This window comes from Bacillus rossius, chromosome 1, assembly GCF_032445375.1.
Source record: "Bacillus rossius redtenbacheri isolate Brsri chromosome 1, Brsri_v3, whole genome shotgun sequence".
Taxonomy (NCBI): domain Eukaryota; kingdom Metazoa; phylum Arthropoda; class Insecta; order Phasmatodea; family Bacillidae; genus Bacillus; species Bacillus rossius.
This window is the reverse complement of record NC_086330.1, coordinates 71764023-71776187: the sequence shown is the minus strand read 5'-3', so window position 1 is coordinate 71776187 and position 12165 is coordinate 71764023. Positions and strand designations below refer to the sequence as shown.

Here is a 12165-nt window from a genome sequence, read left to right as displayed (position 1 = left end):
CTTAAATAAGCATCAAAGATCATTGCAAAGAAAAAAAAATGGTAATTGGTTTTTTTATTGCGTGACTGGGATCATCAGTATTTAAAAATTCTAACATACAATTTAGCTTAAAAAACTGAAAACATGCTTTATTGAAATATGTTTCACTATTACAAAAAAATTAATAATTTTAAATACTAACATTTTAAAAATTTGAAAGTATTAACGTAACATAAATTAATTTTGTTTTAAAAGAGCTTAAATCAGAGTATTATTCTAGGATGCTCCTGGTACAATATACATATGTTTTTTCTGTCTGGTGAAAATATGTGTAGATTTCGGGCATTGGACACACGTGAACAGGCTACATATAGTTGGCCATTGGAAAAGCATGACTTTTCCAAATGAACCCCTGCTACCTGCAACATTTGCCCTTGCGCTTTTTTGTTGGTAACAGCAAAACTAAGCTTGGCGTTCAGCTTATCATCTAAACAAATCCGCGTTTGAAGAGGCGTTTCAGCTGCTCTTAAAAAAACTTGACGGTCGGCTTGGCCCTCTAACCTTTCTTATCTCTGAGAAGTTGTTTCACCAGCTCTCAAAGCAGATTGCCGCCTCGCTTGTTCTTGTCTTCTTAATTCTGCATGAACGTAAGATTCTTGAGTTCGAGAAATTTTTGCCACCTGGGCCCCAGAAGAATTTTTAGACAGGTTGGATTTACGTTTGTGAGGCATCTCGAAAAAGAAAATAGACTAAAAACTGAAAATAGATTGAGCTGAATATGAACAGACACCTAACCTCAAAAATTAAAAAAGTTTAAGTATTGCTTGGCGGTGAAAAAAAAAAAAGTGGAAGCATATGCTATACTAAATTGAATTTACCGCCGGTATTACAGTATTAGATAGGCAAATTATTTAATTTACTTATTGAAATGCCAGATGGAGTTAAATATAATTCAAATTACTCAAACACTCAGTTGAACGATCATGCATACAAATATAAATTTTTTTACCTTCGGAGAAAATATAGTTTTTCATGATGATCGGTTGAGTAGTTTCCGCTTGAAAGCGTAACAAACATACAAACAATCAAACAAACAAACAAACTCACATTCACATTTATAATATTAGTAAGGATGTTACTAATTACTCAATTGATTTCAGTTTCTAAGGTAATAAATGGTGATTTTTACATCCTCAGTAGAGAGTATTGTACAAAAGGGCATGTTTGGACAGGGCAGAGCAGGGTCAGTACACATTTATAATCAGCAAAATGCATTCTTCATACTATGTTAGAAATAAATAAATCTGTTTCATATTGAAAAGAAATACATATGTTTTGATTCAGGTTTTTGCTTCCTGTTCTCTATTGTTCGTTAAAATGTTTGCGTCTTGATAGACGTTGGTGTAAATATATGTCAAGTGCATGCTTATTAATACCCTCTGCATACAGTGACAGTAAAGAAAATGCTAGTTTGTAACTTTAAAACTAGTAAAGTCAATAGTTTGAAGGGTTCTTCAGTTAGTTCCCCATGACACATTAGAAAACTTAAAAACATACTTTGACATTCCCATCTACAATGTTTCTGGTAGCATGGCTCAAAAATTGGTAGCTTTCAGAAGTGACAGTATTGTCAAAATAAGGTGGTAGATGAAGCAAAGTGAATAGGAAATGGTAATGGCTGAAAGTGCCCGCCATAAGCACTATAGTGTGTCTGTATTCAGGTATTGAGTAGGAACCGCAAAGTTGTTGGCTAAGATACATAGTTTGAATACTGGAAATAAGTAATTGTGAATGGCATTACAATCTGTGGTGTTGAGTATACATTCTGCTGCATCAGTAAGTTGCCAAATGTTTGGCAGGCAAGCCACGGTAAGATGGGTATATGGGTAAAATTTAGGAAAGTTTAAAATTACTTTCACTGAGTTAGAGAATGTCATTGTTATCAAGCAACTTTTTAACCCCGTGGGTCACTTTGATAGTTAAGATTAGATTTTCTGCCAAGTAGCCTTCTAGTCATCAGATGAGGGCAGATTTCTTTTTAGCTAAAAGCCACTCAAGTTGTGAATTACACCAGGGAAATGTTATCCACTAAACGTTGGGAAGATCACTAAATTGTTTCCCAGCTAGATGACATATTAATTTCTAATAATGGGTATAAGTCAGCCTTTAGTAAATTTGAATTTGAAAGATGAAATGTGTGTAAAACATTCCAATAAGTTTGTTTTTTATTTAAGGTTCAATGTTTATCTCTGAATTGTTTTAAATTTTGTTTTGAAATATGCTGAAGTGCTGTTTTGTGCCTATGTGCGAAAATCTGTGTAGTAGAAAGTATATTACTAGCATTAGAATATTTAAGGCTCCTTCGGACAAAAAGTAAAGAAAATGATTCAACAGATAGAGCCCAAGGATGGATAGAGTTAAAGTAAACAAAGGATCATGTATGTGAAATAAATAAATTGTACACCCCAACCTAAAATACCATCCCCATGTACTGGGTCATTCATTTCATGTCAAAACAAACACACACTCAACCTGGCCATTTGAGATTTTTATGAAACTTACAGGAATCATTCTCCAAATTATACAAATAAGAAAATATTTTCAAAATTTTATCTCATTGAGTTTGTATATAGTTAGTTTTCAAAATTTAGAAAAATCATAATTTTTGTGGCTTGCCTATACATCGTCAAATGCCTGGTAAAAAAGATTTATTTTATGTCAAAGTAGATGGTAAACATATACATGTTCATTAGTTCTTAATTCTGTGCACTTTAAGAAAACCATTTGTCCTATTCAAGGAGTGTATTCCTGACCAAAAAATTGGATTCATAACATTTTGTGAGCTTCGCCCTAGCATTCAGTTCTTCCGGGGTTCAGTGGGACACACTCTGTGTGTGTATTTACAACACTTCAAAATGCCAAATTAATGATGACCCAGTCGACTGCTGCTTTATTGTGTGCTATTTAAGTTATTATTGTATTCATTTTAATTTTAAAGTTGGTAGTTTTATATAGTTTATTACATTGTGATTATCAAGTTTAAGGGATCTTGAAAGACTAAAAATGGTGAAAAATTGGAAAAGGATATATTTTGTGCGCACATTCGAACAGAAACTAAGTATTTTGCAGACTTGACATAGTTGAGTCAGTTACTAAATTAGCTTCTGAAATGGGTGTTGGAGTGACAAACATTAAAGAGTGGAAAAAAACCAAAAAGATCTTGAAGCTTTTCCGTTTACTGTAGATGGTGAAAATGCATTGTAAACCCAAACTTGAGCTCTTGGGTGATGCTGTGTGGGTTTGGTTTTACCAGGAGAGAAATAAGGGGACCCCACTTTCAGGCCCTATCATAAAGGAAAAAGCTTTTCAGTTGCACCAAAAACTGGGGGGTGAAGAAGACAAATTCCAAGCAAGTAAAGATTTGCTTAACCTGTTGAAAAATCATCACCACATTTGGCAATTTGCTATTTTAGGTGAAAAACCTTCTACGTTAAGGACAGGCTAACCATTGCAACGTGCAGCAACGCAAGTAGTGACCATAAATTGCCATTGTTTGTAATCAGAAAATGTAAGAAACCAAGATCCTTCAAATGCATAAACCTGTCAGCACTTCCGTGTTTATTACAAAGCTCAAAAAAGTGCTTGGATGAATGGTAATTTCTTTAAAGAATTATTTTTTGATGCATTTGTTTCAGCTTTAACAAGGTGACATAAAAGCTATGTTTTTGCCCCCCCCCCCCCCCCCCCCCCCCTGTAATTTCAATAATCCAACCAATGGACCAGGGTGTGGTTGAGTTGGTAAAACAACGTTACTGGGGGAAATACATCAACTCTTTGTTCGAAAAAACAAAAGAGGGTTTTCAAACAATGAAGAGCATCAACATAAATGATGCAATTTACACATTTCTCAAGCTTGGGAAGAACTTAAGTACACCATTCAACAAAATTCATGGTAAAAGGTTTGTCCTAGCCTAAAACAAGAGCAAGAACTTCTAGAAACTAATGAGTCAGAAACACTGCAGATTTAGTCACTGATTTGCAAACTCTTTAGAATAATATAAGCCTACTGATGTAGAGGAATGGCTAGCAGAAGGTGATATTGCCGCTGTTACTAATGAAGAAGAACTTGCAGATTATCAGATCATTGATCTTGTTTTGCAACAGTATAGTATTGAGCAAGCGTAGTCACATGATGAAGAAAAGGAAGAAGATGAAAAAATCAGACACACTGCAGCAAACGATGCGTTCAAGACTGCCCTCAAATATTTGGAATAACAGTCAACCGCTACAGCTATGGACATATTGTGGGCAAAGAAGTGGTGTGATGCAGATGCAAAGTCAAGTTTTAAGGAATTGAAACAGCAAATCATTTTACACTTTTTTAAATAGATTTCCAGTGTCCTAAAATTTCAGTTTTCCTTTCTCTTTATTAGAAATGTAATGTTTTTACTTATTTTGATTTATTACATCGTTTTGAGTTCTGAAAATGACTTATTTCATTGTGTTCTGATTATCCAACCTTTTTAGCATTCTGACTAACCTCTGGCCTCAAAAGTGGTGGTTAATCAGGTTCTACTATACTGTACTATAAAAAAAAACAGAAACATTGGCTCAAACCCATACGTTTGTAATACAAAGTATCAAAAGCCCTCGGAATTTGGTGCACAGTAAAGGGTAATAAATGTACTCGTCATATCAATGTTCAGCATTAAGGGTGTCGCTGTACCTAGAGCATATACTCATGATCCTAGGAAAGGAGTATCTTTGTCAAAATCAAACATGTGTTTATGCATCTTTCTTTTAATGTTTCCAATCTTTGCAAAACTAAACACAAATAAATAAATCAATTGGTCATTGAACAATAACAATCATCGACGGCTCAACATTTGGATCACACATTTCAAACAAAATAAATTCTCTGATATTGACTTTTGAAAACAAACACAAAGCATAGGTTCGATTTATTGCCTTGAAATCAACAAAGGTTACATGCCACTTTGTACAACAACTGTGCAAAACTCTGCACCACATGGATGTCATGCAAAATTTACAAGAATAATGATGCCCAGTGGTGATCATCTTTTTTCTGTTACAAGGTTCAATGCAAAAAAGGGATCTTTGATCTTAAAGTATAAAAACATTCTTGCTGTTTTGTGGCCTCCGGATGACACTTTCTTCTAGTGATCTTTCAAAACAGCATTAATGGATGTGTCTCAGTAAACTTGAAACCTTAACAATACGTCTTACAAACCCTAGTTCATTTGGTTGCATGTGTGCGAAAGAGCAGATGTTAATGTCAAAGTGTTGATTATGGTATTAAACATATAATTAATTCGTCCGAATTGCCGCCCGTGAATATAATAGTGCTAACAGATGCTGTGACTATTTACTGAAAACTGGATCCTCAAGTTCTCTGCATAAAAAAATACAAGCTCAACATAAACTATCTTCTTACAGTGCCCTTTGATACAAGTAAAAGTGTGTGGCACAACAGAGCTCTACTGACTTGTTACAATGTACTAGTAATCCCTCTGTACGTATCAATTACTACATGCAGCACATCTTTTATTAGCATAAACCCATTGTAATGACTGAAAGTGATAGCTTCGAGTAACCTGGATAACCATGCCAGAGCCTCGTCTCCCTGCACCATCGCACCTTGCTCACAGTTACGGAGGTACAGCTACCTTCAGTTTTGGTCTCTGTACAGAAAGGCACGAAGCACAAACAGCAGTTATCGCGAGCATACAACAAAACCATACCAACTTCAATAACATCCCGCCTCGTAAGGCGTATGCAAAGATGCAACAGTTTCTCTCAAAGGCACAGGTTCATGATTTCCAATAGCTTTGTAAATTTTCAAGAGCGGGGCTAAAAGAAAGATTTCTCTAACTTCGCTAGGCACGCCACTCTTATGCATTGTGACTCCCTCTAAGCTAAAGAAAACTAGAGCCTAACCAATCCCGTCAGGAGCTCGACGACGGCAAAGCTAATGCACTTGCCACCGTCCTGAGCAAAACATCCTAACCATTCCGTGCATGTACCGACACGTCTCCAGAAAAAACCCTTCAGACCTGCTAGCGGCTCAAGCTTAAAAAATATACTTACTATTACAGATTTGTCTGAAGTAAATAAAGTACTTAAAAAGTTATTTCCTGTGATGATTTAAAGAATTTTTTAGTTTTTGTTTGCTTTCTAGATTAGTGGCAGTTCTTTGATGCCAGGTCTCATGCTCTCAACTTGCAGTTCTTGTAGCCTTTTTTTTTTGATGGGATGTCGGATAATATGGAATGTCGAACAAGCAAAAGTTTGATATAAATCAGACACTACTGTACTTAAGTAATTGAAATGTTGTTAAATGAAAATTTTAGGGTTACTCTTGGTTAAATGCTAATTATAACTTATACAATATGTTGGTGCTGCATGCTGATGTGAACCTCGTGACAGCTGTTTCAACAGAGCTGTGGTGTTGTTGGCAGAGGCGCAGGACAGCGCGGATCAGTACAACAACGAGCTGGATCAGCTGAAGACGACCCTTGCGAGGAGCGAGGAGGAGAAAAGGAGGTTAGAGGAGGAGCTCGTGCAGGTATGCTGGTGTGCGGTCATGCTCATCTGAACACTTAAGGATTCTTGCCAAGTCTTTTGTTTCTGTCAGTTCGATGTGAAACACTTGTCGGTCAGAACAGATCCTAGGTAGAACACATTTTAATTAAATTTTTTGCTATTGTGGTTGTCGGAATCTACTTAAGTTTAGTGGGAATGTTGCAATCACATTGTTTGTAAAAAAAAATATATTTATGTGTATTACAACTGGTGTAGACAACACATACACTATACCTGTGCGAATATTCATATTTTTGAATACAAATACGAATAATAAATAAACTATTCGTGTTCAATTCGAAAACGAATACTAACACTTCGAAATAACGAATATTCGTTTGCTTATGACTACTTAACATAGTATACCTCATGAGCTTGTCATATACTAACATTCACTGGTGAGATTTAGTCATTTGTGCAATATAAATACTCTTTTTGATGTTTAATAGAACTTCATAATCAAAAACATGAACAATGAGCGACATTTTAAGCTGTCTTGCTAAAACGTGACGGAATAATTCATGTAAACAATTCAAAAAACGGCATATTTGTCATTTTAAGCTTTAAAACTAATTATTATTATTATTATTTTAATTCTTTTCGTCATACGCACCATAAGTGGGAAAAAATAAAAGTAAATAACCATGGACTGCAACACCACAAAACATAGACACTCAATTGAGATGGGTATTAAAAGAAGTAATCGTCATAGTTACAACACCATCGATCTAACAATATGTGATTCAGAAGCATCTTACTCAATGTAAATATATCTATTAAGAAACAGACGTTAAAACCAAAAGTATTATAAACGTAAATAATGGTTTAAGATGCTAGATGAAATTAGCAAAAATTGTTTTTATAATATTACTGAACTCATGGTGCTGTTAAAAATGAAAACTTGTGATTTACTAGTTTAAATATATAAATATGAGCTCATTCCATCATTAATTTGGGAATATAAAATTAAACAAAAAAATTACCTTTTTTTTTGCAGTTTGAGAAACGTTTTTGGATCAATATATAGAGTAGCAGGTTGTGGAAAATAAAGTGAATAGAAACTGAAATAAAGGCTTGGTTGGTTAGGTTGAGAACTTAATCAACCTTTCACTTTAGTAATATATTTGTCTAATTTTCCAGAGTAGTTTCATGTTGTGAATAAAATTTTTTAGTGGGATTCTAACTCTCATTCGTACTATTCAAATTCAATATTAATATTTGCAAATAATTTGATATTCGTATTCGATTTAAATCAAAAAACTGATATTCACACAGGCCTAACATGCATCATCTCCGTATAATACTTCAAAAGGCAATGGTGTTTCTTTTTCGTGGGTAATGCAGGTGTATCAGTAAACCACCTGCAGATGAGTGAATTGTTTGTGTGTGTCTGCAGGTGAAAGACATGCTGAAGAGGGAGGTGCAGAAAGCTGAGAATGAGGCCAGTCGAAACACTGCCATTATCTCAGAGTACAAGCAGGTGGGGAAATATGACACATTTTATTAGCAAGTGACCGTACATGTAGTAGTTTTTAATTTCCTAATAGATGTTAAAGTTCCTGTAATTTCCTTGAATGAGAATACTCTATACATTTACCATTTGATGTTTGACTCAGTTTATCAACAAGAATTTTTTTTATTTCTAAGAAACTGGAAAATATCCTATTGTCTATTGTTAATGCACTTTTATATCACAATTTTCTATGTTAACTTCAATTTAAAATTTTCATTTACTATTTAGCTTCTCCTTTTATTAGACCAAGACTTAATAAAATAGTTGATGCTTGTTATTGTTTTATTTCCCCAATAAAACATCCATCCACTCATTTGATGCAAAACTAAGTGTCTTGATTTTATATGAACCAAGATAATTGTATTTTGTAATTCTGTTTTATTTTTTCCAGATCTGTCAGCGATTAGACAATGAACAAGTTGCAGCTAAAGCAGCCCTAAATGAACTACGAGTAAGTATCCTAGAAATAAAATGTGAGCTACTTTTATTATTTCTGTACGTGCTCATTTACTGTAGGAAAAACTTGGAAACTTAAGTTTTTTTCTTTTGGAGATAAAAGTAAAAAAAAAGAACAATTGATGTGCTTGTCTGCACTAAAAACAATATATAAGATAAATGTATTTCTTGTTTAGCTCAAATCAATCCTCTAGTGTTTAACAAAGAACCAGCAAAACCCCAGGAAGACGAAGAAGGGTTCACTGAAGTAAGGTATCACCAAAAAGCCAAAAATAACTTTAAAAAATTGCCCAGAATATCAGGAAGAAAAGGGAAATGCAAATTGGAGTCAGAAACACATCTGTCTTGCAACTGTATCCAACCATAAGCAATTTAAATCTAAAGCTCTGTTGTCTCCAGATTTGACCCTGCAGTCTGTGAGAGTGAGATCATATCTTACTTAGAAATTGAAATAGATTTATCTTGTGTTTGTGTAGTCCAGCTTAAGACCAAATATGACACACTTCATTCTATGTACATAGTTGTTCATGAGCATAACTACGATAGGTTAAATAGTACCGTGTTTTGGCCATCAGGCTGCTAAATTACACCTATCCCTCACTTAGCACAAATATGGTAATTTGTTCCTATAAAGGCTCATGTTATTCAAAATCGTGTATTCTGAATCATTAGTTTCCATAAATAGCAAGGCTAGTTTGTTTAATGTGTTCCAGAATTGTGAAGGAATATATACTTTATGTTATGTAATATAAATGCGTTGTTATGTAATGTAAATGCGTTGAATAACACTCAATTATCAATATGTCACACCATTTATCTTTATATGACTCCCATCGCACTTTGTATGACAAATACGACGCAGTGTAACGGAAGATATGTGGTTATGTACTTCGTCAGTCGGCTGGCTTACTTGCCCACCCGGGCGTGATCTTCAACTCACGTCGCGTACCTTTACAAACCATCCTTTACTAACAGTGAAACCGATATTACTGTCCGGATAATTACATTTTAATTTTTCAAAAATTAAAGTGCTTATTCGCGTAGCATCACCTGGTTCACATCAATCCTGTCAGGCCAATGATTATTTTTTTCATTGGAACATTCATTTAACATTTTCCACGCGAATAATCTGTTCATTTCTGTTTCGGTAACTAATGTCAAATATATTCCCGCTAGTACAACCAACAGCATTAGACTTATATAAACTTTTGGTAAGAGTCCTTATTTCGTACGATTGTGCGCACAGTTGACTTGCTTAAAACTAAAGTGCGACCAACATAACCATGGTCTTCATGACAATCTGCACGCCGTCTAGTTTTGTCTCAAATACTTGAACACAATGTATTATGAGTAATCAAGCACGTACAGTTATGGGCAGCTGAATGGGCAGACGTTGCTTTTGTCTGAGTGAATTCTCTGCCACTGGCTAGACTGAGTTCATGGCCAAGTTTTTGGCCAGGCGACAAAAGTACGGCACGGCGGCATACGCGCAGAAGTAAAAACATTTGGTCCTTTAAACTTCATAGCCACAATTTAACTTGCCATAGCTGATGTTTGTACAACAGTCAATAGCATAGACAGACCTGCGCGCGCATCTCTTCCCCCCTTGTTTGGCTAACTGTATCCCACTGCTCATCTGTTGTTTACAGAAGTTGAAACAGACTTCGTGGCGTCGAGCTCGACTTTTTTTTTTTGCCTGCCGAGATTTCGTGCTAACTGAAATTTACAAACGTGCTATTCAAGACTGGGGCAGTAAAATTCTCATCGTGCTAAATGAATCCGAGAAATCTGAAGATTTGCTAAGTGAGGGGTAGGTGTCCTGAGTTTCGTGGTAAGACTCCACAATGAACAAATATTTGGTTACAACAAACCACAAGTCAAACATCTACACTTACTAATAGCTTAAACCCCTCAAAGCCGCAGACATGCATCTGCTACAACGGCAGAAGTAAATGAGGCTTCTTTAATCGCCTTGTTTCACATTTGCGCCTGGAGGAGCGCTCGAACCCTGGCATTTGTTTTGCGAAACTGTGTGATATTTTTTATCAGAAGGTTAGAAGTTTTACAAAATAAAGCAATTGAATTTTTTGATAATCTGTCTCATTCAGAATATATTATTTGCCTCACAGAAAAATGGCTTAATCATCATAGTATAAACTCTCATTACTTTAATGATATAATTATCTTATTTTTTAGAACAGACAGAAATCCTTTTCTGACACTTACAGACAGAGGTGGAGGAGTACTGATTGCCATCAGTATACATAAATATAAACGGTTGTGCCCCTAGCCAGCTATGATCGGCTCTATGACTTTCGTAACAGCTCCTCAGTTCACACCAGTTTTTTTCCCTCTCACTTTTTAGTGGGCTGTGGAGGTTGTGAGGGGATGTTAAAGTAAAATGGCAGGCAACAAAATGTTAAGCCGGCTCTTCAGGCTCTGGAAGGCTGATTACTCCCCTTCAGTCCACTCCAACGCATTGTTCTTATGTGTGGCCAGGTCAGAAAAATGTTCAATGAATCTTGCATAATATCCTAGCAGTATCAAAAATTTCTGAATGCCCTTTAAGTTCTTGGACCTCGGAAAATTCACCACAGGAGAAATCTTCTTTGGTTACCGGACCAGTTCTCACCGAGAAATGACTATTTCAGAAAACTGACCTTGGTCCTTCCTAACGCCATTTTGTTAGGTTTCACCATGATGCCGGCTGTCCTAAGCCTGTTAAAAACCTGTCTCAGAAGACTAATGCTCCTCCCATTAGTTGCTATCCACACTATGACATAGAATTAAATATGAAATTAAACTCCAGGTCACGTAAGACATACCGTATTTACTCTCATATAGGTCGCGGCAATTTTACCAGATTTGATGGGGAAAAAATGAAGTGCGACCTATATGTGAAGAAAAAAATTTTAAAAATTTTTGAGGAATTTTTTTTGCAATATTTTGCTTTAAAATGTGAAAAAGAAGTTTATATTGGTATAGGCAAATTTATTTACAATGTTCACATACAGTGAAACCCCTTATTTACGTTACCGTTATTTACGTTTTCCCGTTATTTGCACTATATTCTTCAGGTCCCGTTTGGTTCCCATTTAGTCTAATACAGTACTTTCACGCAAATTACGACTCAAAAATCGAATCCATCCCGCTATTTACGTCACGTAACAACCATAAACAACCAGAAAATACCGTGGGTACTTTAAAGAGTAGATAAGATTAGCTAGTAGGCCTAAAACATTGTGAAAAACGTAACGTTTATAGTCGGCAATGAACATTTTAAATCGCAAAATATACATATTTTATAACATGAAAAGTTGCTTTTATTTCTAAACATGTAATAATTTCAGCCTAGGCGTGTAAAAGTCCGAGTAATTATAGCAGGAGACAATCTAAAATGCACGAGGGAAAAACGTAAACTCACGAATGTATGAATGTGGCTGATTGTTAATTTCTGATACTGTATTTATGTCACAACTTAGCCGGAATACTGGTACGAGACAAACTTCACAAGATAAAATGAGCGGAGTCTTGGTAACTGTTTTATACACATTTTATAATTTCGGAAGTATTGTACAGTTGACGCATATTTTTTAAACTAACAATTTATTTCT

General features: G+C 35.3%; 1 protein-coding gene across 7 annotated transcripts in view; it reads left to right on the top strand.

Annotated features, from left to right (window-relative positions):
• The window catches only part of LOC134537532 (rab GTPase-activating protein 1-like), a 132001-nt gene that overhangs the window by 82201 nt on the left and 37635 nt on the right, over positions 1-12165 (top strand). For all 7 annotated transcript variants that reach the window (XM_063378100.1, XM_063378071.1, XM_063378091.1 and 4 more), the window contains exons 14-16: positions 6459-6565; positions 7979-8062; positions 8487-8546. In XM_063378100.1, the coding sequence (XP_063234170.1) occupies positions 6459-6565; positions 7979-8062; positions 8487-8546 (251 nt within the window). The remainder of the gene's footprint in view (positions 1-6458; positions 6566-7978; positions 8063-8486; positions 8547-12165) is intronic.